Genomic DNA, 26,947 nt, shown 5'->3' with positions numbered 1-26,947 from the left:
AGACACTGTAAACTTAGCAGAGTTCAAAAAATAAAAATGTGTATAAGTTTAGAAATTCAGAAGTCAAGAGTGTGTACAACTCAGGGGTTTATGGTTATTTTGGTTGTATTAAACTTACATTATTGAAGAAGGCATCACAAATATTTTGAGTTGCTGAAGTGTTCATTTCCATCATTCGTTGTAAGTTAAAGTAATTGAAACCAATAAATGTACTCACAATAAAAAGTAATTCCACTGGTTTTGTTCACCATTCTAAATTAGAAACTGATTAGATGATTGTTTACCTTAACTGCAGCGATATGTCCTAATATATGAACATGGTAAAAATAAATAATGCATGTAATTTTTTTACACACTTATATTACTACTATCATTTGTAGACATATAACATCTGTTACATGATGTATCTAGTGGTAGAGAGGAAATAATATGGCCTGTGATGGGAGAGGAAAGGGAATGACACAAGGACACAGTAGTTGCGATTTCAACTGTCTTAAATGCTTTTTTTTGCTTCCCACTTGCAAAAAGTGTATGATTCACAAATAATATTTACAACAAAAGAGCAGATACTATGATACAATGAGCTGAGCTGAGAATGAGTATGGAGTTAAAAGATAAGAGTGGACTAACCACTGCTTAAGTAAGAACATTGACTAGTAGGACCCAACCAACTGCAAACGTGGACGGAGAACGGTGCCAAATAATGAAATAAATAAACCAAAGTCTAATCTGCCTGGCTAGGTCTACTCCTCACCAAAATACAGCAGGTGGCACTCGGCCTTTACCTGATGTGTCTAAACAATCAAACAACTACTGTGTATGTATAGGCACGCCCAACTTGCCTGTCCACACATCGCGCTAGGGAGAGAAATTCGAAAGAAAGAGAGAACTAAAGAGGGAGCACAGGAGACTACCATTTACTGGTTACATATTAACATCACTGCTGGCGCCATAAGTCACAAGCACACTAAATGCCCCCACGCGTGACTTCTCTCAGGTGAGTCCTTTTATCAGCTAAGACCCGCCCCTCAGCAGACAGCAGCGATTGATGGAGAGCAGAGCGCAGCCAAGCATCATCGACGTCCTCAATGGTCCACCGCACACCTGTACAGTGTTCTGGTTGGGTGAAATGGGGCAGAGAGACATTTACATTTACAGCATTTAGCAGACGCTCTTATCCAGGGCGACTTACAAAAAGTGCTTTGTCTACCTAGAGAAAGTATCTTTGCTAGTTACAAATAGGCCAGAGAAAAAGCTAGTCCTGAGCTCAGATATTGCTAGAAACAAAAGCCCATGTTGATACCTAGAGAGAAAGGAACAGAATTAAACACAGCGCAGTGCAATACATTTCAATAAGTGCAGTAAAATACATTACAATAAATACTTAACTCAGTGCTCACTTAAGTGCTGTACAAAGAGAAGTGTCTTCAGTCTGCGTTTGAAGACCGCAAGAAAGTCTGCTGTTCGGACAGCCAGCGGGAGTTCGTTCCACCACCTGGACGCCAGGACAGAGAAGAGTCTTGATGCTTGTATAACGAGGAGACGAAGAGAGAGAAAAAGAAAAAGAAAAACATAACACATATGTGCATCGCAGGCACGTAACAACATCTCTCTATCTCGAATTGAAAACTACATGCTTTTTAGTTATGTGTACCTACCAGGCTGTAAACGCAATCTACACATTTTTGGAAACACATGAAGGTCACGGAAGTCAGATGACCGAACATTGCTAGATTAAAATGCCTTTTGCCCATGTCTGCATGTACGTACGATACATTTACATACATGCATAGTACATAACTTACCACTGTAAAATCTATAGAGGGCAGTTACTTAGGTGTACTTAAATGGCTGAACAACTTCTTGCATGCTAGCACTGTTGGTTTTTGCTGACATTTTTTCGCCATCTGGTGGACGTTTTGCTATTTGCAGCTTATCTTGCCTCTCCCCTCCACTTCCCCAATATCATCATGGCGGCGCCCTGTCGACTCATTTCAAGGTTGGCTGTTGTGTCAGGTGACTTTTTTTTTACTACTCTTTTTTGTTATTCTCATTCAGATCATTAAGCTTAAAACAAGAAACACTTACATGCCTTCATTCAAGGGCGACAAAGATTTATTTGAAATGCCAACCGAGAATTTCATTCATGTGTGTTTAAACTCGAAAGCTTAACAAATATGTTGGCTAAGGATAACATAAATCAAAGACAAACATATTTGCTATCCGTTTGGATGTAAACGGCTTCGTCTAAACCGTCAACAGCTAAGCACTCTTGCAAAGGTACATATCGCTTAGCCAGTTTCGGATCAGTTTAAGCAGGTGCCCAAAACTACTGTGGTTGTCGCACTGAAAAGGATCTGGCGGTGATATCGTGCCGTAAGTAACGTTTGTTCAAAGGAAAACAATAATGCATCCAGGAGAAGCGCTGTAAGCTAGCTACCTTAGCTGCAGATTACCTACTCACATGGGTTGATAGTCTACCCTTTGTGACCTGTTCTTAAATGGTTAGATTTTATAGTTCATTCCAAGTCTGTACACCAATGTAACCCATTCATAACGTAGTTCATTTTTATAGGTTTGTATAACAGTACTTAGGTAGAGTTGCAGGCCCTTTAATTCTTTTTTTTTTGCAATATTGTTGTATTATTTTGTTACTTTTCATTTATATATTGTTTTTTTTGTTTTTATATGTTGTATAATAACTGATTAATGTTTTGTTTTGGGAAAAAGAAGTTATTATGAAGCTCAGGCAAAGTCATATGACTGCTCAGGTGTTGTTATTTATATCACTTGTGTTGAGTTTGTTTAATGACTCTTCCTTATGATGGCTCACGCCAAGACAGAGAGACAAGAGATTTTTGAGAGATTGAGAGATGTTTGTCTATATATATTATAACCTAGGGTTAATTATGGGCAAGTTTATGATAATTACATTTGATTGGCTCCTAGCTCTGTAAGAATAGTAATACATTAATCTTACACTACCAACGTTGCTACTGATGTTGGCTGATTAGTTCTGGATCACAAATGCCATTTCAGCTCATCCCAAAGGTATTCATCCATTGGTGCTCCATTACTCCAGAGAATGCAGTTCCACAGGCCAGTGCTGGGGGGGTTTCACGCCCCTCTAGCTGTGGATGACCAAATATCCCTGTTTTTCGGAGACATCCGTGTTTTTGGCCTGTCCCCAGCTGGAGCGGTCCCGGGAAATGTGAATTAAAAACACCTGGAAGTTCCAAAGAAAGACCTGGCAGCAGAGCAGAAGGGCAGATGTCTCACGTTGTGTTTTGCCAACAGAGGGGGCTGGCTGCTGCTACTAACCACTTCTGTCACTTGCTTGTCTAGTTTTAAAGAATACTGCTGTATAAAACTCAAACAGAAGTTAGCTAGTGTCAAGTAAGTCCACAACATCACCACAAATGTCTTTTCAAGACACAAGGTAACCCAGAGGTTAAAAGCAGCGTTTGGGTTACAGGACTTGCACCATGCTGCCAAGTGATAGGCAGCCTGTCTGATTTGTACAGGCATACAGGCTATGTAGGCTACCATGCAATCTACAAATAGTGCATAATTTATTAAAACTATGTCACTTCTCTGGCCGTCCATATATGGCATATGTTGTATATGTTGATAGCGGTCGTCTGTCTCTACAGAACTGGAGTGTGTTTAAGGTCTGGCTATTGGGCTATAGCCACAGGTCTCCTTTTACTGCCAGAATATTTAATATGTATATGAATTATGGGTTCATACTACCACTGAATAATTTTTTGGTAATGTTAACATCAGCCTCAGTCATCAGCTTCTCTGGCACTAGTAGCTTTTGGTTGTTAAATTTGTTTTGGGAGAGTTTTTGGGTTTAAATTAATATTTTCCATCACATCTTTATGTTCCTGCGCACAAATGGGAAATGCAGGCCATATACAGTGAGCATTTTTCATGTTTCATGTATTTACTGCAGCAGACTGAGCCAGCTCCATTTTTATAATGTTCAATACTATCAGTGATCTTTAAAAGTTGTGGTAAAAGACAAAATGTTTAAATGTCTAAGCAGACTATGATAATGTGAGATACTGCCTGCTTGTTATCCACTGCAGGCTCCCCTGGCTTAAAAAGACTAATGCTGTAGCCTAGTTTGTTAGCAATAGATAGCTAGTTTAGTATGTCTAGATTTATTTACTTCATTAAAACTAGACAAAAGCTTTTATATCTAAAGGTGTACTAATGTGTTTCTGTACCTGTGTATGTCTAACTAGGGTTGTCAAGTGTTCCGATTTTGGACTGTTCTAGCCTTCTCATTGTGCTTCTCTCTCTCAGCCCTCTGTCTAAAAGCTATGCTGATCTGTGCCAGAGGAATCACAGGTCTTTGTAAACAGCAAAGAAGAAAAGGAAGCAGATATTAGAATTTTTTTGAGTGTCAGAGGCAAAATGTGAGCGTAAGGAGTTGTTTTACCATGTAGAGAATCGGTCAGATACTTCACTGTTCTTCAACTGTGTTGTAATTGTGAGTAATTCTGGTAATAGGGAGATTGATAGCATGAATTTGATATTTTCAATGTAAGAATATTTTGCATATTGGATAACCATTTAATGGTGCATTCCTAGTGTACAATCAGGGTCAGGCAAAATGCTTTGAAAAAGTAGTGATGGCTGAATTCTAAACACACTGTCCTAAATTTATTATAGTATTCTTTTATGATGCATAACACTAACATACTCAGAATAGATTTAGAATACATTTATAATACATGTCACCTGTCCAGGGTATTTCCTGCCTCCTTCCCATTGACCGCTGGGACAGGCCCCAAACCCCCCCCCCCGTGACCCAGAAGGATAAGCGACTTAGAAAATGTCTGTGTGTGTGTGTGTATAATACATGTTGGTAAGAGAGATGGGAAAACCTTTTCCTAAGAAAAATTCCTAACTGTTTTTTCTTCCCTCACCACCTGCCTCAGTCCTCTGCTACTCCACAATTCCCTGTGCAGGAGTCCAGTACAACACTAATGCCAACTTATCACTTGTAAACTTTGTCCACTACTTAGAATATTATTGGCTTGATCATTCCTTTACAAGAGCTCAGTAACACTGAGATTAATAACTGGTTCATCACATTGATTTATCAATCTACTCAGTAATACTGAGGTTAATAACTGATCATCGTATTGATATATCAGTCTACTCAGGCTTTAGCAGAGCTCAGTAACACTGAGATTAATAACTGCTTATCACTTTGACTTATCAGTGTGCTCAGGCTTTAGCATGAACTTCAGTGCTTGTGAAGAGGTTATGTGACATGTGCACTGATTCTGAAATAGTTTGACTAAGGTTTTTTTTACACATATTGTATGTTTTTTATTTAGTGGATACGTATTCTAAAAGTATTGTACCAAAAATATAAAAAGTAACTGTATTCTGATTACTGCCTTTGCAATGTAACTTGAGCTGAATGCAGACACTTCATTTTTGTATTCTGAATATGTATTCCAAATACTTGTATACTTGCATCCCAACCTTGTGTAAAATGTACTTAATGCTAATAATTAGTATAAGACATTTGTCAAATGATGGATCAGGTAGTATGAGCAGTGCACCTGAAACACATAAGCTGCCTTTTGAAAGAATACTTTGCCAAAAATAAAATGACAGTCTTGTAATGATCTGTTTAATATAAAGACCATTTGGTTTTAAATTTTGTTTCCTAACACAGTGAACTTAATACATTTTTTAAGTATGACATAAATGCCCAAATTGTTTTTGGGGCTGTTGTATATAATCAATGACATGTTTATTTTGTTTGTTAAAATCTAATCTAATCATGCTCACAAGTGATTAGAAAAGTAATTTTGCCCTCAATTCTTACATTAAATGACAAATTTACAGGTTGGGGAGGCAAACATTGATCAGTTGAAAAGTGCATTAAAACATTCTGACTTTGATGTCTCATAAGATAATATTTCTTTTTGCAGGAGGGGGCAGTGGCATTGGAAGGGCAGTGTGCCAGAGGTTTGCTTCAGAAGGTGCTTCCGTAGTTGTAGCTGACCACAACAAAGAATCAGCCCACAAGACACTTGAACTCCTTTCACGTCACTACAGAGGACAGGAACATGTGGCACTTGAAGTGGATGTGTCATTGAAGAAGAGTGTAGGAAGATTAGTAAATACTATACAGGTGTGAGATTATTTTGTACATTCTTACAGTTATTTCTTTATTAGCATCCATATACGCTCGTTTACAGACAAATTCAGTCAAATATTCACTCTAAGTCTTGCTGCTTTGTCATAAGAAGTGTATGAGCATTCCAGTGCTCATAAAGTACAATCAATCAACAATACAAATAGGAATTTACTGAATATAATATTAATGAATATAATGTTTATTAACGTATTTTTGGTGTTCCAGAGCCATTACTTCCAACCACCCTCCATATGTGTGAGCGCTGCTGGCATTACTCAAGATGAGTTCCTACTGAAAATGGAGGAGAGGGACTTTGACAGCGTCATTCAAGTCAACCTCAAAGTACTTCCCTGTGTCATGACAGTGATATCCTTGCAACATTATATACTGAGGCAGTATAGTTGGGTGGCTACCTTCAAAAAGATTTCTAGAGGACGCATATTACGACTGACCGTAGACCATAGATATATATGTAATATGATGTAAATGTTTTATTTTATAACTAATGTATATCTGAACTTATCTTAGTATTCATACAGCTTATTTCTGGTATCTGAAAAGGCATGTGTAGTTTGGAATAGAACAAAACTGAAAAAAATTGCATTATCTTGTAATTTTTAAATAGATTTTTGAGTGTGCAACCTAGAACTGCACAAAAATACATGTGATTCTGAGGCATACCTTAAGGAAGGACCTTTAAAAATCTAAGAATTGAAACTCAATGCAAGTCGGCAACTTGTATATGTATATACACTCCCTGAGCACTTTATTAGGAACACCTGTACACCTACTCTAATCAGCCGATTGTGTGACAGCAGAGCAGTACCTAAAATCATGCAGATATGGGCCAGCAGCTTCAAGTAATGTTCACATCAAACATCAGAATGGAGAAATATGTGATCAAATCACATAGTGATTTTGACCATGGCATGATTATTGGTGTCAGACAGGATTTTCCCACACAGCAGTCTCTAGAGTGGTGAAATAATGAAAAAACATCCAGTGAGCGCCCATTCTGCAAATGGAAATACCTCGTTGATGATGTTAAAAAAGAATTGCCAGACTGGTTCGAGCTGACAGAAAGGCTACAGTAACTCAGACAACCACTCGGTTCCACTGTGGTCAGCAGAAAAACATTTCAGAATGCTTGTCGAACCTTGAGGAGGATGGGCTACAACAGCAGAACGTCAGCCAAGAACACAAAGCTGAGGCTGCAATGGGCACAGGCTTACAAAACTGGACAGCTGAAGAGTGAAAAAAGTGTAGCCTGGTCTGATGAACCCATAGACCCAATCTGCCTTGTGTCAACAATCCAGGCTAGTGGAGGAGGTGTAATGGTATGTGTAATGTTTTCTTGGCACACTTTTTTCGCCAATTAATACCAGTCAATCATTGCTTGAATGCCACAGCCTATTTGAGTATTGTTGCTGACCATATGCATCCCTTCATTGCCACAATTTGCCCATCTTCTGATGGCTTCTTTCAGCGTGTTAATGCACCATGTCACAAAGCAAAAGTCATCTCAAACTGGTTTTATGAACGCGACAATGAGTTTAGTGGTCTTCCGTAGCTTTTCCAGTCAGAGGCTCTGAATTCAATAGAACACCTTTGGGATGTGGTAAAATGGGAGATTCACAGGATGAAAGTGCACCTGAAAGATTTACAGGAATTGCATGATGCAGTCATATGAACAGAAACTTAAAGGAATGTTTCCAACATCTCATGGAATGCAAGCCATGAAGAATTGAAGCAATGGGAGGCCCTACCCAGTATTAGTGTTCCCAATAAAGTGCTTGGTGAGTGTACATGTGTGTGTGTGTGCTACAGATAGTACTTTATTGGCTAAAATTCTATGTTTTTTCAAATAATTTTGGAAGTATTTTAACTTGTTTACCTATGTAATGCCATAACTAGATCAAAATTGCGTTTTGTTTTACTTCTTGAATAATGCAACTCTCTATCCTGTGGAAAGAAGTTAGTATGGCTTATTGCTTCATCACTTAGTGGTTACTGCTCCACTTTACAATAAAACCATTTACATTTGACCACAGCAGCTCTAACAGGACAGAAATTTGACAAACTGACTTGTTGAAAAGGTGGCATGCTATGATAGTGCCACATAGGAAACCAATTCTACTGCTGGTGTTTGTATGGCTGTGTGTTAGCAATTAATGTAGCTTATATAGCCTAACTGATTAGAATAGGTGTCCACATACTTTTTTCATGTACATAAAATCACACAAATGTTATAAGTGGACTTATACAAGAAAATGTAGAAACCCTTTCATACAACTCTGAGCTTGCTTACATAAATGTGTTTCCCAGCAAATGCGATATCAGGCCTCTGCTTTATTTAAACATGCAAATTCTTGTGTTAAAAGTGTTGAAGCATTTTAACTTTTGTGCACCATCAGCTGTTACACTCTCTTCTCTCTTTTAGGGTACTTTTCTTCTAACACAGGCAGTCTCAAGCGCTCTTGTAGCTGCTGGCATTTCCAAAGGCTCCATCATTACAATGGGCAGCATAGTAGGCAAGGTCAGCTAAATTTTAACACATAGTGTTAAAACATATGTGCAACATACAACGTTGTATGATGCCACACTAAACTGTGTAATTTGCAAACAAATGTATAAAATTGTGTGATTTGGTTTTAAAGAAAATATGCTGATGAAACTGATGAATTCATTTTGAAAATAATATTGCTTTCTGGTAGGAGATCCAGGATATTATATAATGATGACAAATTTGTGTAATCAATTTGTTATGAGCTATGTGGCCACCTGTAAAATGTGATGTGAAAACATACAGATTCCTCTTAAATAGTGGGTTTATATGAACTTTACTCGATCACTATTATGGCTATATTATGACTTGACTGAATCTGGGCTTCTGTTCTTGCCTCATTTTTCATAGGTACAGTTTGTACAGAGAACTACATGTACCCTTTGTTTCTATGCTTTGACTGTTTGCTTCATGTTTGTTCTTGGCTGTCACAAGGTAGGGAACGTTGGTCAGATCAACTACTCAGCCTCTAAAGCTGGAGTGGAGGGACTCACTAGGACAGCAGCCAAAGAACTTAGCAAGTATACACACACCCACACACACACACACACACACATACATGGGAAGAAGTAGGTACACCCTGTGAAAAGTTCAGACTTTTTGTTGGACATATAAATTTGTATTATTTAAACAATGTTGATAGGTAAAAGTGATATAATTCAACAACTGACACTTAAAATTATTTTTTTGTCATTCTTTATATGATTGAAATAAACAGAAATGCAATTTCTATATGTGTGAAAAGTAAGTACACCCCTGTCTACCACTTGACAAAATGTGTCAAATTGAAATCAGGTGCTAATGTTTAGAACACGATTAGTAAATATTTTGGAGGATCCTGTCAAATATCTGGTCTGGTTTGCTCTTTGTTTTTTGAGTTTGGGGTATCATCATGCCTAGACCATAAGAGCTTTCTGAGGCCTTCAGAAAGAATCCCTGTGAGTCTGGGAAGGAGTTAAAGAAAATATCACAAATATTGGAAATGTTTAGCTGATGATCAAATACCGATACGCCCACATGCCCACAAAAAAGCGTGCTTTACACATGAGTGAGTGTGTGTGTGTGTGTGTGTGTGTGTGTGTATATATAGCCACAGGTGTATAAAATTAAGCACCCAGTCATGCAGTCGGCCTTTGCAAACATTTGTGAAAGAATTCTAAAGAACTCACTGAATTAGAGCGTGGCACTGTAATAAGATACCACCTTTGCAACAACTCACAAAATCCCCCCACTCAAATATTCCATAATCAACTGTGAGTGGTATTATTGAAAAGTGGAAGCGTTTAAGAACCACAGCAACTCAGTCATGAAGTGGCAGACCATGTAAAGTTACAGAGCAGTGTTGTCGAGTGCTGAGGAGCATAGTGCATAAAAGTTGCCAACGCTCTGCTGAGTCAATAACTGCACCGAGTTCCAAACCTCCTCTGGCATTAACATCAGCACCAAAACTGTGCGCCGGGAGCTTCATGGCAAGGGGGTTCCATGGCCGAGCAGATGAATGCAAGCCTTACATCACCAAGCACAATGAAAAAGCGTCTGACTCTGGAGCAGTGGAAACTTATTCTGTGGAGTGACAAATCACGCTTCTCTATCTAGCAGTCTAATGGATGAGTCTGAGTTTGGTGAATGCCAGGAGAATGTTACCTGTCTGACTGCACTGTGTCAACTTTAAAGTTTGGTGGAGGAGGGATAATGCAATGGAATTGTATTTCAGGGGTTGGCCTATGCTCCTTAATTCCAGTGAAGGGAAGTCCTAATGCTTCAGCATACAAAGCAATTTTTGACAATTGTATGCTTCAAACTTTTGGGGAGTTTGGGGAAGGCCCTTTTCTATTTCAGCATGACTGTGCCCCAGTACAAAAAGCAAAGTCCATAAAGGCATGATTGGGTGAGTTTGTTGTGGAACAACTTCACTGGCCCACACAAGCCCTGACCTCAACCCCATCAAACACTTTTGGGATGAACTAGAACGGTGATTGCGAGCCAGGCCCTCTCATCCAACACTGGTGTCTGAGTTCACAAATGTTCTTCTGGATGAATGGGCAAATATTCCCAGAGACACATTCCAAAATCTTGTAGCAAGTCTTTCAAGAACAGTGGAAGCTGTTATAGCTGCAAAGGGAGGACAGACTCCAAATGAATGCCCATGGATTTAGAATGGGATGTCATAAAAGCTCATGTAGGTGTAATGTGTACGTGTCCCAACACTGTGTCCATATAGTATATATGAGTATGTTTGTGTGTATGTGTGTGTGTGTGTGTGTGTGTGTGGGCAAGCAGGTACCTTGTTATACTGTAAGTGTAGCAGAGAAAAGAACAGGAATTAACCTACATTATGCTAACGTTGAGACAGTTTTAATTTTTAAATTGACATTTCAGATATGGGATACGCTGTAACTGCATCCTGCCAGGGTTTATTGCCTCACCTATGACGGAAAACATGCCAGAGAAAGTCATGAGCAAGGTATGACATGTCATAGAACCAGTGTTGCCAGCTACCTTCAATGGAAAGTAGCATTAATTTTGCTAGATGACGTCTGCGCTAATTAGCATATTTGCAGAGGTGGCAGAAGTACACAAGTTTCTTACTTAAGTAAAAGTACTAGTAATCTAGTAAAAAATACTCAAGTAATTTGACATTGTAAATGGACATTGTTAGAATCTCCACCAAAAAAAAACTGTTGATTTATACTTTAGTAGTCAGTACTGAACACCTTAAAAATGTTCAGTAAAAATTCTTTTAATTAAGGCCAAGGCCATGAGTTACATTATGCAGACCAGCCCACCCCAAACTACACACACACACACAACAAAACACAATAATGTCCTGCAGTGTCATTATATCAGGCTATAGGCTGTCAGCCGTGCAGTCATCACCCTACATATTCCAACACTTCCACCCTGATACAAAACTAGAGCAGTCAATCAGAAAGCTGGATTCGTACATACACAACCAATGCTGCAGGACCTTCCCTATAAAGCAACTTCCTCCCAGAGAAGATGACAAATTAAAGTCAGACAGTTAAACTGACAAAGTTAAAGATGTACAAACTTAAAACCTAATAATTATTGAAGCCAAAAACACAGGTTACTGCCACAACGGGCAGACCCAATGCAGACGACATGAAAGTTAGCATAGAATAGAAAAGTCAAACAGCTAATGTGTGAAGACAGAGAATTATACAACAATTAGTTCCAGCCACGCAAGCTGATTGGTTGAGAAGCGTTCTTTTTTTTACAAACATTGTATCGCTCCACTGGGACGCCATTGTTAAGCAACAACTTTGACAGCTGTAGGAGATGCTCAAGCCATTTGAAGGTTTTTGCTTCTTACTTTGCTCACAAACAGAAAATGGATACTTTTAAGAGTACATTTGACCTACAGCCGATTTGGTCAGACTCTGAAGATGAGACTACACTAAATTCAGAAACTGTCATTACCACTGAGCAAGCTTTTCAGTCGGCAGCTGTGACAGAAGAACACCAAAACATCCTGGAATTAGCCAGAAATGAACCAAATACCATTTGGCAAACAAAATGGTTGGAACAAAACAACATTAATATTGATCTAGCAAAAATGGACGAAACTGAGCTAAACTTGATATTGCGTCAGTTTTATGGCTCGGTCCAAATTGGACAGACTCTGAAGATGAGACTACACGTTTGGGAAATGGTATTCGGTTCATTCTGGCTAATTCCAGGTTGTTTAGGTGTTCTGTCACAACTGCTGATTGAAAAGCTTGCTCAGTGGTAATGACAGTTTTGGAATTTAGAGTAAGGAGCTGGAGAATGAACTGCTAGCTGTGCAGCGAGTGAGCAGAGTTCGTAACTCTGACATAGCAACAAGCTGCTTGTTAAGGAACTATAATTTGGCGGAAGGAATTGATAATATTAAAACATATTAAATGCCACGTTCACAGCCTAATTTATTTATTTCTTACTTTATTTTAACTGTTGTATAAAAACAATAGAACACTTGAGGTTGGGCGTGTGTTATCACGAACCAGTGCCTGTGACCAAATCACAGCCGTGATGTTATTTCGCGATCACACACTCCCTCTCGTGTTCTATTGCTTATATATAACACGGCAATCTTAAACACCTAAACCTAATCATTGTAGACAAAAGTATTTAGCCATGGCGGGATATGAAACACATTCATGGTCTGTTTATGGTCTATATATATATATATATATATATATATATATATATATATATATATATATATATATATATATATAAATCATGTTAATGCAATAAGTAGTGATTATATGTAAGCCAATGTGCTTATTTAACTATGTCCTGACCTCATCTCAGCGCAGTACTATTTGTAGATATCATCCAACACTTCATTAGGGTAAAAATCAAATATCAAGGACTCATCTGGAATCAAACTTTGTTCTGACTGCTTCAGAAGATATCAGCTACTTTTTTGAAAACAAGAAATTCATGTTACTTTTACTGTATTTTTACTGTATTTTACTTGCATTTATTTTAGTGATATGGTGCTTTTACAAGCACAAGCACACTTATTGTCAAGATAAATTGTTTACCAATGTGATTAGGTGCCTAACACTTGCACAGTACTGTTTATACACTATATTGCCAAAAGTATTCACTCACCCATCCAAATCATTGAATTCAGGTGTTCCAATCACTTCCATGGCCACAGGTGTATAAAACCAAGCACCTAGGCATGCAGACTGCTTCTGCAAACATTTGTGAAAGAATGGGTCGCTCTCAGGAGCTCAGTGAATTCCAGCGTGGTACTGTGATAGGATGCCACCTGTGCAATAAGTTCAGTCATGAAATTTCCTCGCTACTAAATATTCCACAGTCAATTGTCAGTGGTATGATAACAAAGTGGAAGCGATTGGGAATGACAGCAACTCAGCCACGAAGTGGTAGGCCACGTAAAATGACAGAGCAGGGACAGCGAATGCTGAGGTGCATAGTGCGCAGAGGTCGCCAACTTTCTGCAGAGTCAATCGCTACAGACCTCCGAACTTCATGTAGCCTTCAGATTAGCTCAAGAAGAGTGCATAGAGAGCTTCATGGAATGGGTTTCCATGGCTGAGCAGCTGCATCCAAGCCTTACATCACCAATCGCAATACAAAGCATCGAATGCAGTGGTTCACGCTGTCACTGGACTCTAGAGCAGTGAAGAAGTGTTTTCTGGAGTGACTAATCACGCTTCTCCGTCTGGCAATCACTATTTCATCACTATCACTATACAATATTGACGCACACACATCTGGAACACAAGTCATGTCATTGTGTTGTGTATGAACTGTTTTCTATGTTACAGATCACCCCACTGATTCCGTTGGGCAGGATGGGGAAGCCTCTAGGTTAGTTACTTTATTGACCTATAATGTAAGCTCTAGCCTGTCATATTGTCTTCTAAAATATAAAATTACATTTGTCACTTGTGTCACTCCCTCTGCATCATATCTTTGTAGAGGTAGCTGATGTTTGTGCATTCTTGGCCTCAGATGATAGCCAGTACATAACTGGAGTCAGCATTGAAGTTGCAGGTGATGATTTTTTTTTCTTCAGTTTTTGTCATTTAGTTTTGTATAAATTTAAATCTGATGTTTATTTCTCTCCACCACTTCTTCAGGAGGATTGTTCATTGGTTGATATTGTGCTCTGCTGCCCTGAGTGAAAACAACTAAATTGCAAGATCTCCAAGTGGTGCCTTTACTGTTGTAAATGACCTCATGTAAACACATTATATGTAAATGGAAATTTTAAATTACTACTTGAAAACTGTATTGTTATGGGGAAATTATAATACACTTACAAGTAAAAAAAAATCATCAAGTATTTCTTTTAAACATATTGCAAAATATTTTGTTTTAATTGTTAGAAGGATCAGAATCCAAATCTTTATTCTTAGTAGAGATTTTAACATAAATTCCAAATATAAAAAAACATAAAATATGGGGGCAGAAATGTATCCTGTCTGTTCACATAAAGTAGGAAAACCACAACAAATGATGGATATTCCAACAAGACAGTGCAAGATGCCACACACTTCATGACGTGAAATTCAGGCAAACCCATTGAGAGGCATTTTTGGGAAATGTGTAGAGAAAAGAAAATCCAACCACTTTTGATAGTTTATGGACAGACATGAAGAATGTGTTGGATGCAGTGTTTAACATTTCATCTAGTCTTGGAGACAACCTCACACTGCTTTATCATACTTTCCTAAAGTTTTTTAAATGGAACTTTTACCAATTCATTCTTCACCATTGTCCACAAACCATCCAGAGTAACTGTTTTTTTTTTCTTGTCCACACATTTTACAACGTAGCCCAGATCAATGGGTTTTAAGTTGTGCCTGAAGTTCATTAATAAACTGTGTGGCGTCTTGCATCTTGTCTTGTTGGAATGTCCATAATTAATGTTTTTCGGTAAATCTTTATTTTGTGGATGCTTTGTTGATGCTTATCTTGCATTTAACTTGCATTCAACTACGTATTTCTTAAATTTATCTTATTTTTCCCTAACCCTGGCCCTAATGCTAACCCTAATCTTAACCCTAATATTAACCGCAACTCAAAACCTAACAGTTCTTACCTAACAGTGTTGCATTTATACCTAGTTCATAATTCAGCTCAGTCCAGTAAGATATCATTCATTCTATGAGCAGTTTAACAAAAAGTACAAGTAGAAATTTAGAATGATGTTGGAACTAACAACTACAAAAATTTGGAGCACTGTTTTGAAAATTTGCATGAATAGTTTTTTGCTTAATTTTTTACCTGAAAATGCAAAACATGACCAGTTGATAGTAGTAGTAATAATAATAATAATAATAATAATAATAATTATTATTATTATTATTATTATTTTGACTGAAATTATAAGGCATTTAGCAGTCTCACTGTTCAGATCCCTAATTTCCCTAAGTAAGGAAACCAGCAATTTGAAGAGGAAGATGATAAATAAAAACAAGTGAGTCATATAGATCTTTTTAAAAAGATTATATATATTACAGAAACAACATTTAAAAAATACTTACACACATACAATAATCTTTTTCTCAGCACCATATTTTAAGACATAGATGTTTGTTTTGCAATAACACAGCACACCCCTCCTCAGTGTTTCCTGACGAGAAGACCACACCATTAAGAATTGTGTATAGCTTTTGTGTCTCCCATCTCACTTATGATATAAAAAACAACAATGTCATTTAAATAAAATATTTTTGGCAATACCTTGTGATATTTTTATTTGTTATCCTTCCCACATGCTCTGCCCTCCTCGTTGTAGCTCTATAAACCGTTTTATCATCTTTATAATCTCCACTTGTGTCAAATGAGATATTGTTCCACTAAAATCCACTTGATCGTAGTCTGTACATGACAACGTATTTACTTCACAAGCAAATAGACAGAAGTGTAGTGTACTGAGAAGAGTGTAGTGTACATAGAAGGCAGTTTTTTTGTCTTAAGTTTTAATGCTTATATATGAACTGGTGAGAAAACTAGAGGGAATAAATACAGATGAAAATACCACATTTTATTTTATATTGTAAGTGTTTTGTCTTTGTAGTTAACATTCTGGTTCACTTTCTAAAAAATAAATACAATAAAATATTGTTACTGTACAAATGGTTTCTAATGCACATTTCCAGCCTGAACACTGCTGACAAGAGAAGTTAGTCATTGTAAGATGATGAGCTTGTTGTCAATACTGATCACTTGGATATAGCACCTTCACCATCTGCTGTCAATCTTAACAACAAGGAATTAATTCTACTATAAAGAATATTTGTTTTGTGTCACATTTGCATGTGCCTCATGCTTGAGAACAAAGATGCATTGCAAAAATTAACTTTACTGTCTTCTCTGTAAATACTGGTCTAGTATAACGGCTTGCTTGCAAAATCTTAACATCAACCTCTGAAAACACTCAATTTTCATCTCTCTATTAGACATGTACACATCAATACAATTTACAGGGATTTTGACTTCATTGCATATATTAGGCTCAACAAAACAGTCATACAGTACAAAAACATTGCTAGGGTTTTAGTACAGTAAGGAAAGGGTAAATGTTTGATCTTATTCACATTTGATTCCAACCAGAAATATCAAAGTGAGAAACTCCTCCTCATTCATATGGCTTGATTTCACCTTATTTTTCAATTATCTAAAGGAAATGACCTTGCTTTCGTCCTCATTTCCTTATTTGCATTTTAATAAGGTAAAATGTACTACATGGCTGGGTTTGTATGAAACTAAAAGTGGACATAGAGGTAGAGAGAGTAGGACACCTCAAAAGAGCACCAACGAGGGGAGAGAGGGATCTGAGGGGTCTTTTGGTGGCTTTGCAGCAGGACCTGCAACGTCGGCCAACAGCTCGTGCCAGAGCACACCTCTTTGTAATACACATCCTTGCGAGTTGATATTTAAGCTCTTCTGCCACAAGAATATTTCACCTCGGCTCTTTCTCCTCTCTTGTCATCCATCAGATGGTTAAAGGATATTTTCCATGGGCGTGTACTTGTTTGAGTTAAAGTCTGCTTTACAACAGCTTTTGTGTATGTTTGTGTGAATTGCACATCTTAGATTGTCACTGAGCATGTTTTTATTTTGGCACACCTTTGTGTGGTTATTATTTGTCATGGCTTTAGGTGTGTGTGGTGTGTGTATGTCTGTGTGCTCTCATTTAGGTTTGTGTTCCTTTTGCTCTTTGCATGTATATATGTTTACCCTAGGAAACAAATAGGTCCCACTTCAAAACCAAACTTCTGATCATTCTCGCCAAAGTCAGTGATCTTAATGTCCAGGAGAGGGAGCTGCTCCACCTGAGGCGTATTTACCTCCAGAACTGTTCTGTCATAACCTTTCCGATACTAGGTAGAAAGAGAAGAAAAAAATATTGGTTTTGGAAAAGAAGAAATTGTTTTTTAAATTTATAAAGGAACAACATTTTTTGGCATTGCCAAATAAAATGTTAAGCATGAATGATTCAGACCTTAATTCCCTGTGAAGTACATACCTTCAGTGCCAAGCAGGCTGGTAAGCAATTAATATTCGAAATTAATTCTCAAATGTTTTTCAATACATCTTTTAGCTGTTATATATATATATATATATATATATATATATATATATATATATATATATATATATATATATATATGTGTGTGTGTGTGTGTGTGTGTGTGTATGCTTAAAATCCTCTAAAAATCCTCTAAAAGCAACCTGTAATAACCTCAATAAGCTAGGGATGGCAACAAACCTATTTCTGCACTGTGGAGAAACAGCCTAAGCTGGATGGGCTATTTAGGGGTTCAACAATGTTGCTTAATAATTTAGAAAGAAAAGGTCATAACTTACAGAACAGCCATCTGAGAGGGCCTTGATATAGGGGTTAGTCTCATAACTCAGCTCTTCTTCATTAGCACCCAGGAAATGCAGTGCCCTGTGGTAGCCATTGTCAGAAGTGCTGTCAGCCCAGGCCACAGAGTGGTGGCAGTGGTAGGTGAGGTTCTGGCGGGCCTGAATACTAAGCAACCGCAGGAAGCCCAGCTGGACCACACCCACAGGCTCACCATTTGAGTCCACGTATGAGAGCTGTGAAAATTGTAGTTTGCTAAGCATTTTCATTGATGACATACTCAAAGCAAAGCTTTTAGACTGTGGCTGAGGTCTCTCTGCTGGCCAGGTCATAATAAATTACTTTTTTGGTGTAGGTACACATTTAGTTCAAAGAAGAAATGCTCACCTTGCTTCCTTTAGCAAAGTTACTGTACCAAGATCCAGGCTTCTCCTTTGGCCAAGAGTTCATCTTTACCTGTGAAGATTTACACACACAAAGACCATAATACATTACGTATTCTGATTGATGTAAGTGTAGACATTTAATGACGCATGAAAGGTCTTCTTCCAATGTGAGAAAATAATAATTTGAGACTGTGTGACCTCCATTTGCTTACATTCTCCACATCCTTTCCAGGATAGAGGCAAGTCTCCCCACCAGCTGTGAAGTTGCAGTAAACCTTAAACGAGTCACGATCGCAGCCCTGATTAGGATCAATCCAGTATTCACCTTGACAGAAATGAAGAGAAACCAAAGAGAACGCTTTACTAACTTGACATATTTAGTCGAAGAAATCTGATGTGACTGAGAGCTAGGATGCGATGTGACAGGCCCGAAACATCATTGTGCTTAGACAGTCTGAAAATCATTTCTTTATGCCCACAGATACCATACTTTCAGTGTGAGGTAAGTTGAAGTCAGGGATTCTCTTTTCTCTATTCTGCCAAAGCCTTTTTAATGTCTTGGTTGCTTGGTTGTTTTTTCTGTTGTTACCTTCACTTAGAATCAGTTTGCCTATAAGTTATAACATTGCTACAAAAGTAGTACTTCCTACTTCTCAACATATGCAAAATATTTATGATCACCATACCATCTTTGTAATCTGGTTGACTGAGGTGGAGATCCTGGCAGGTGCGGGCTGGACTTTCTTTTGTTCCAAGTGGGAAACGCATGGCCTCAATCTCCAGGCGAAGAGAGTTGAGTGAACCAAAGATCTCTTCCATGCCTTCGTTGCCAGTCAGGAATTCAGTGCCTGTGGCATCAGCCTGGGCAGCCTCATCTTCCATCTCAGAGAAAATCTTACTGGCATCAATGGATCGCTTGGATTTTTTCAGGATCTGAATGGGCAGGGGCTGGATGACATCACCAGGTGGTCCCTAGAAGTTCAACAATGAGATGTTTGAAAATATAATATGCTGTACCTCCTCCAATATGTGTTATTTTTACATTATCAAAACTGACAATAACTGTCACATTTTGGTTGTGTGTTAAGAACTTACAGGGGGTCCTGGAGGCCCTTGTACACCTTTCTCTCCTTTGGGTCCAGCTCCACCCTATAATATCACAGTAAAGGCTTTAGAATAGCATGATCCCACCTACCACAACTTGGAACAGCTGTTGAAGACTTTTTTGTAGTAGATACTCACAGTGGCACCCTTTGCTCCCTTAATACCCCGTGGGCCCTGTAAGACAAAAGAAGTTAATTTTTTTGTGTGATACATGTGAACATGTAAAAATCTAAACAGTGTGAAAACACCTGCAGTGGTGCATGTATCAACTATAAACAGACAAAATTCTGCAAAAATATGCTCACAGGCAAACCAGCAGGACCAGCAGGGCCTAGAGGGCCAGTTCCACCAGGCATACCCTAGAACAGAGAACAACACATCAAATACACCTTTGCAAATTCTGTGAAATGTATGCTGCTCTTTCATACATGTATATACAAGATATTAGCACAAATCTTAATAGTTTTTTAGGAGGTATGTGCAGTCAAAGGAGTATGGTGTAAAGTTGAATTGGTGTTTTTATATGCAGTTAGCTGAGCTGGACAACCAGCTGGACAAGGTTGTTAAGCTTCACTTACAGTTTCTCCTTTGGGCCCAGGTGATCCTTGAGGGCCAGGCAGTCCTCTGTCTCCCTTTTCTCCCTGCTCTCCTGGTGGTCCGATCAGACCAATCAAACCTGGGTGTCCCTTTTCACCCTTAGCACCAGGGTCACCACGCAGACCCGGCAAACCTGAAGGACCCTGAGAAGGAGGGGGGAGTTAACTGAGTATTTAACTGAATAAATTTGATAGAATTGATTGATGAATTCTAAATCATAAAGTGTTAAATTACACAATATACATTCCTTATTATTATGTAATTTTAATTTTATAAATATTTACAATGGGTCCAGGAGGTCCTTTCTCGCCCGCAGGACCTGGAGCACCTTGCTCTCCCTGAGAGAAATCAAGAATTAAATTGGATTAAACAAAAATTTAGATAAACGCTGTACTCTATTACTGATACTACTGTGAACTGTGCAAATCATGTTGGCAGAACATAAGGTGATTCAAGTATAACACGGATCTTTTCCACATTTCATGAGATATTTAAGGTTGAGACCCCGCAAAAAATCTAAAGCAGGGCCACTTTCAAACAATGAATAAGCCAAAAAGGGGAAATTTACCACAGACAGTGGTTGACTATGAACATACCACTGATCCTGGCAGTCCTCTCAGACCCTCTGTTCCTGGTTTTCCAGGAGGACCCTGTGGCCCCACAGGACCAGTCTTTCCCGGAGGCCCAGCAGCTCCTGAAGCACCCTAAGAAAAATATATTAAGAGAGGGAGATAGAATCTATATTGAAGGTCAGTGTCTTTCAGCAACTCCCAGCTCGGTGCCCTGAGCAATAGCAAAAAGAGCAATAGCCTCTGTTAAATGATACCATTTAATTTTTTGGTGTCATCCTTACCTTGCTTCCCTTCTCTCCTTCACGACCTTCAGGTCCTCTTGAACCTGGAGGACCCTGAAAAAAAGTGTTTAGATATGTTTTAGAAAAGGTTCAGAATTGTGTTGAGATGGTGATTCAAATCATATAAAATGCCTGTTTCAAATCGCTCAAGAGGCATTATTTTGTGTATAATTTTAGCATTAGTGAAAGTCTGAAAATCACCTGTGTACGATCAATGAGGGTCAAATATATGAAGAAATGTCAAAATGTTGGTTGTGATGTTTATTCTTACTCTTTTTCCTGGTGGCCCAGGTGGTCCATTTTCTCCAGGAGGTCCTGGGGAGCCCTGAAATGAGTGTCAGAAGTATATGTACCTTGCAATTGATATGAACTGTGCAACGTCTTGTCCAGAAAGGAAATTAAATTTATAAAGTGTCAAGATTGTTTTAAATCAATATAATACTAGCATTGAGATCACAACCCTTAACCAGGGCTTCAACTGTTTTCATCAATGTTTTATTTCGTTCTTGACCTGGTGATTTGGTGTGATCGTACAGCAAGTTGTAACTTTTTTTTTTGTGTCGTGAAATTAATCTGACTACCCATCATGTTTCATATACATAATATGTCAAAGCATTTGGGACTCTCTAACTGGTGTCCAAAACAAAAGACTTAACAAATGCCACTCACAGCCTCTCCTTGTTCACCATCCTCTCCCCTCTCTCCTTTTGCTCCATCCTGGCCCTTTTTTAAGATAAGATATTAGAAATATTCTTACAGATGTATCAGTAAGGATAATTCCAATCAATAGAGCTCACAAATGAGCAAAGATTAACCTTAATAATAAAATCTCTTAATTGGAATTAAATGCAGCAGCGTTTCAGTAATGAAGTTCAACATGCAGTAGCCAATTCACAGCTATATCAGATGTGAATACAGTATGTACTTACTCTAGGTCCAACTTCTCCAGGGGGGCCAGGATCACCAGGGAAACCAACAGGACCCTTAAAAAGAGATAAAACAGGGGCAAAGATAAATCTCTACAGAATCATATTTGGACCTACTTTTTGTATCAGGTGGCTTTTTACTTTGTACCACATACAGGGTTTCCTTTAGGACCATCATCTCCAGGAGGTCCTTTTCCACCGGGAGGACCAGGAGTGCCTGGTTGTCCAGCTTCACCCTTCTCACCACGTTCTCCTCTTGGGCCCTACCATCGGTGTCAATCAAACAGTATATGAAAAATAGCCAGAGAAATAAAGAGCAGTGAAAAGCAGTGAGAAAGTGGCTCAGAATACAATAAAATTACAATTAATTCTCACCTTTTTTCCTGGCTCTCCACCTACACCTGGTGGTCCATTTTCACCAGGTTCACCCTGTCAGTACATGTTAAAGGTCAGCACAATCTATGACAGGCATACCCCTTACCATACATATTAAACAACAACTGCACAAAAAACTGCATTTTGTATTCACCTTTTCTCCAGGGGGACCTGGGTTACCCAAACCGCCAGGAGGACCTTGAGGACCCTGGTGAGGAAAGCATGTGTTGCATAAGTGTTAGCTGTGTACTTTATAAAACTGTGACAAACAATTGTATTAAATGGTATAAATTTATGATTACTCACATCAGCACCATTCGGACCAGCTGGACCACGGGGTCCAGGGGGGCCGGGAGGACCCTAATAAGTGAGATAAATCAGAATCATAACTCAATATGGTCGACTGATCCTTTTTTGGACCAGCCATATTTGAAAATGAAGACTCACCAGTGGTCCGACATCTCCAGTCTCACCCTTCTCCCCAGCAGGTCCTGGCAATCCCTGGGGAAAAAAGTATACTGATCATACAACTGCTTGGTAAGAAAATGGTGAATCTCTTTTCTTTTGATTTGGTACCTGTAGCCCAATGGGGCCTGGAGGTCCAGGGAATCCCCGTGTTCCTTCATCTCCTTTTGCACCGAATGGGCCCTGCTGACCTCTGGCACCTGTTTCACCATCGGCACCCTGACAAAAAGACAAAGGAATGCAGGCTCTATCTCATTACCAAGAACTTGTTGAAGGTTAGTCTACATTCTATTGAAATGTTTGAATATTAATTGGAGAAATTTCATGCTTACAGGTGGACCAGGCTGTCCAACAGGACCCATTGGCCCAGGTGGGCCAGGTGGACCCTGTCAATAAACAGTTATCGCATTACAACATGAAATAATCACATACATTGTAAAACGCTATGTGGAAAATCTACACACTATTTTGGTCTATTATGATTTATCATAAATGTGCACATTCACTCACTTGCTCTCCTTTGGCTCCCTTTGCTCCCTTTTGTCCATGTTCTCCAACTTCACCCTGTTAGAGGATAAATCACAGTGTCTGTCTTTAGCACAAATAGACAATATAATTTTCTGGCTTAAGAATTGAGATGAATAGATCACTCACCTTGTCACCATCCTCTCCTGGAACACCTGGGGGTCCAGCAGGGCCTGGGAGACCCACTGGGCCTTGGATGCCATCACGACCAGCTGGACCAATTGGGCCTTTCTCTCCCTGAAAGATGAGAGAATGTCATGTTACTGGCTTATGATATGTACTTTCAATATTAGGTTTCAATATTATGAGTACAGCTAAACTGCAGTTAAAACTTACAGGCACTCCTTTCTCTCCTGCAGCTCCAGGGGGTCCTTGAGGTCCAGGTCTTCCAGGAGGACCAATGGGTCCTGCTGTACCTGCCAGTCCTCTCTCACCTGGTGATCCCTATACAGCAATTCAGCTCAATTATTGAAAGAGAAGTTGTCATGAACTAAGTCATAACTAAGAAATTAAATACATCTGTTGTACTTTTTGAAATGTAAGATCTAACATAAAAACTTACAGCTGGTCCAGGTGGTCCTGCAGGTCCCTCATTTCCTTTCAGCCCACTGCCACCCTATTGAGAGCACAAACAAATGTAAAAATATAAATCTATATCAATTGTAAAGGCTCTACAATTTTGTGGCCCCACGGATTTAGTCCAGTTGAACTGTACTTCCTATACTACATGTAATTCCTAATGTTAGTGTTTTTAAGATCTCTCAATCAGTTTTGATGAATTTCCTTACTGGTGTTCCTGGGAGTCCTCTCTCTCCAGGGAAGCCTCTCAGTCCAGGAGGTCCATCTTTGCCAGGGCCACCAGGGGGACCAGGGTCACCTTTGGTTCCTTCTTTACCAGAAGGGCCAGGAAGTCCTTGCTCACCTGGTGGTCCAGGAGGTCCAGGGTGGCCACGCTCACCCATTGGGCCAGTCTCACCTGAAGGACCCTTAATGATAAAGAATGATGATTAACTGAAGGAGTATGGTTCTGTGTGTTGTGTGGCGACGCTGCCAGTTCCAGCAGTTTCTGTCTGCGGTTTAACTGTTTAATATGACTTTAACATGACTTGAGAGTATTCATAAAACAATTTCCTCAGAGATTGTTTGCAAACTTCTGATTTTATTTAAACATTTAAGATTGAAATCAAGCTTTCAGTGGAATACTGAGAATACTGACAAAGCATTAACAGACGAGTGACAAATATAGTTGTTGGGTATCCTTGAATTGCCAAAACAGCTTAAATGCACCTTCTTCACCTCTCTGTAACTGTACTGGAAGAACAGAACACCATTCTTCCAAAAGATATTTCCTTAATTGGTGGTGGAATGTGCTGTCCAGCATGTTGTCTCAAATTCTCTTGTAGGTGTTCAATTAAGTTGAGATCTGGTGACTGCAAATTGCCATAATACAGAGGTGTCCAGTCTTATCTGTAAAGGGCCGATGTGGCTGTAGGTTTTCATTCCAACAAAGCAAGATCAACTGTCTGAAGACCAATTGATTAAACAAGTGAATCAGGTGTGTTCCTGGTTGTTTCTGCCAACTCCTATCAAGTTACAAACACTTCATCATAGAACAAAGGTAATTAGTCAGACAAAGTGATACATATACATATGTGTCAATACAAATACTTCTGTATTGTTTTAAATTTTCCTTTCCCTCTAAGGGCACAAGTGGACACCAACCTTGTCAGTAAAATGCCCCACACTATAACAGAGCCATTAGATACCTTTGTACATGCAGGCCTATACTGTTCTCTTGGTATACGGCACACAACACTTGCTTATGGTTATCAGTGCTTATGGTTTTGCACCATTGAACTTTCAAATTTGCATTTGTTTTTGTATTTTGACTAGCAAGAAGAGCGGTCTTTGTGACTGAAGCTTTTGCATTCGTGTCCCAGTGATAAACTCTCTTTCATAGTTTCCCTTATAACCACCCCATAGAAAATTATACTTTAATTTGTTAAAACTTTAATTTGTTACTAACCTGTATTTGTCTTTCAGCAAATTCGGCAAGCATTCATAAGATGCATCTTCTTTATATATTTGTTTTATGGTCAAAACCATGGCAATGGAGCCTCAATAACACATGCCCAATACATACACTGATGTCACTCCTCCTTAAAAATGTTGGTATGGGTGAAAACCACACCCTCCATTACTGGCCATTACCAACTACAAGGCTCAAATAGGGAGATCTTCACCAAGACATCAAGACATTGAAGTAAAAGTAATTTATAAAACAAGATAAATACAGATTTTAAATCTTATTTTCTTATTTCAATCTGCTTCAAATGATAAATAAATCATTAATCAACACAGAATGACCATTCATGACCAACCAACAAGCAAACGGTATGTTGTACCACAGTAAAGCTAGCTGGGAATGCATACTGCTCTGGGAATGCTCTGAATGTTGAATAAAGTTTTTGTTGTTTGCACATCCTCAGTACTGCTCAGTGTTGCTAACATGAGTGACGTTTGTTATTCAGACAGTTTTTTATTATTATTTTTTTTTTATTATTATTTTTATGGATATAAACCAGAGAATGCTAGTATTAGGCCCAATCCCATTTCACCCCTTGCCCCTACCACTTAGCCCTTAGCCCTCTGTTTTACGCGTTCACGTCTAGGGTTAGGGTGTCCCAATTTTTGTTGAGATAGAGGGGTAGGGTGAAGGGTTGGGGCTACATGCAGAGGCACACTCCAAATGGAGTGTTATGAGAAAAAAAAGAAAAACCAGCAAGATGGCTGCACAAGCGACCAAAGAAACCCACAAATGTAAGTATTTTCTCTGTTAAAAAATTGCTCTAACTATCGTATTATCTTAGTTTAATGTCGTTTCAATGTATTATGGTCGTCTTTTTCATAACAAGCATAAAAATCGCTAATAGCATGCTAATGTCTGAGTAGCTAGCTAGCTAACTTTCCCATTCCACCTTAAATAGTCCAGCAGTGCTAACGCCTGAAGCGCCAGGATGTAACTGCTGCACCATTTAAGGTGGAACGGGAAAATACGAACAAGAAGCTGGTCAATAGCTGACTTGAGCTTTGTATCACCAAAGAATTAGCGGTGGGCGATAATCAATAATTGTCTTATACCCCCTCTTTGAAAGGATATGATGCCCTAAATGTAACTAAAGCCCAGCAGCGAGGTTGCTGAACTTTTCCCTTCTCTGCTATCACTGAAGACGGGCCGGGTCGCCTACAGAGCACTGCTAGTAGCCTGTTAATGAAGCAATGTTTTTTTTTAAATTTGAGAGTTGTCCCATTTCGTAGGGCAAGATTTCAACCACTACTCCTTGTTCCAAGGGGTTAGGGTGACACTCGAAAACAAGGGGTAGGAGTAAAAAAAAGAAATGGGATTGGGCCTTAATCCCATTTCATACAATTAATTTTGCTTATATTTGGTAATTTGATAGTAACAAGTACACAAAAGATGCCGATGACAGTTAAATAAAGTTTACCTGAGGTCCAACAACTCCAGGTGGCCCAGGAGGCCCAGCCTTGCCTTGGAAACCCTAATAAAAAGAAAAACATAAATAAAGAAAGAAAATCAACTTTAACACTAACACTGA

General features: G+C 38.8%; 2 protein-coding genes across 5 annotated transcripts in view; one reads left to right on the top strand and one right to left on the bottom strand.

Moving 5' to 3' along the window:
* The first annotated feature begins 1,921 nt into the window (after window positions 1-1,921).
* Window positions 1,922-16,577, top strand: hsd17b8 (hydroxysteroid (17-beta) dehydrogenase 8). The gene is made up of 9 exons (XM_036567068.1): window positions 1,922-2,016; window positions 5,964-6,166; window positions 6,398-6,514; window positions 8,613-8,708; window positions 9,171-9,256; window positions 11,115-11,199; window positions 14,045-14,087; window positions 14,199-14,273; window positions 14,360-16,577. Exons 1-9 carry the CDS (start codon window positions 1,971-1,973, stop codon window positions 14,377-14,379), a joined length of 771 nt encoding a protein of 256 aa, XP_036422961.1. The 5' UTR covers window positions 1,922-1,970; the 3' UTR covers window positions 14,380-16,577.
* A 793-nt stretch (window positions 16,578-17,370) lies between these two features.
* The window catches only part of col11a2 (collagen, type XI, alpha 2), a 48,431-nt gene continuing 38,854 nt past the window's right edge, over window positions 17,371-26,947 (bottom strand). For all 4 annotated transcript variants that reach the window (XM_036567064.1, XM_036567065.1, XM_036567066.1 and 1 more), the window contains 28 exons: window positions 26,837-26,890; window positions 24,119-24,316; window positions 23,893-23,946; window positions 23,667-23,774; window positions 23,460-23,567; window positions 23,316-23,369; window positions 23,138-23,191; window positions 22,917-23,024; window positions 22,788-22,841; window positions 22,647-22,700; window positions 22,495-22,548; window positions 22,341-22,394; window positions 22,121-22,228; window positions 21,969-22,022; window positions 21,709-21,762; window positions 21,311-21,364; window positions 21,040-21,093; window positions 20,783-20,890; window positions 20,471-20,524; window positions 20,168-20,329; window positions 19,895-19,948; window positions 19,728-19,763; window positions 19,581-19,634; window positions 19,172-19,457; window positions 18,698-18,810; window positions 18,487-18,555; window positions 18,099-18,335; window positions 17,371-17,611 (listed from right to left, as the gene is read on the bottom strand). In XM_036567064.1, the coding sequence (XP_036422957.1) occupies window positions 17,465-17,611; window positions 18,099-18,335; window positions 18,487-18,555; window positions 18,698-18,810; window positions 19,172-19,457; window positions 19,581-19,634; window positions 19,728-19,763; window positions 19,895-19,948; window positions 20,168-20,329; window positions 20,471-20,524; window positions 20,783-20,890; window positions 21,040-21,093; window positions 21,311-21,364; window positions 21,709-21,762; window positions 21,969-22,022; window positions 22,121-22,228; window positions 22,341-22,394; window positions 22,495-22,548; window positions 22,647-22,700; window positions 22,788-22,841; window positions 22,917-23,024; window positions 23,138-23,191; window positions 23,316-23,369; window positions 23,460-23,567; window positions 23,667-23,774; window positions 23,893-23,946; window positions 24,119-24,316; window positions 26,837-26,890 (2,598 nt within the window). In that variant the 3' untranslated portion in view covers window positions 17,371-17,464. The remainder of the gene's footprint in view (window positions 17,612-18,098; window positions 18,336-18,486; window positions 18,556-18,697; window positions 18,811-19,171; window positions 19,458-19,580; window positions 19,635-19,727; window positions 19,764-19,894; window positions 19,949-20,167; window positions 20,330-20,470; window positions 20,525-20,782; window positions 20,891-21,039; window positions 21,094-21,310; window positions 21,365-21,708; window positions 21,763-21,968; window positions 22,023-22,120; window positions 22,229-22,340; window positions 22,395-22,494; window positions 22,549-22,646; window positions 22,701-22,787; window positions 22,842-22,916; window positions 23,025-23,137; window positions 23,192-23,315; window positions 23,370-23,459; window positions 23,568-23,666; window positions 23,775-23,892; window positions 23,947-24,118; window positions 24,317-26,836; window positions 26,891-26,947) is intronic.

This window comes from Colossoma macropomum, unplaced genomic scaffold (genome assembly GCF_904425465.1).
Source record: "Colossoma macropomum unplaced genomic scaffold, Colossoma_macropomum, whole genome shotgun sequence".
In the NCBI taxonomy this organism is placed as follows: domain Eukaryota; kingdom Metazoa; phylum Chordata; class Actinopteri; order Characiformes; family Serrasalmidae; genus Colossoma; species Colossoma macropomum.
This window is presented reverse-complemented; position numbering and strand designations above follow the sequence as displayed.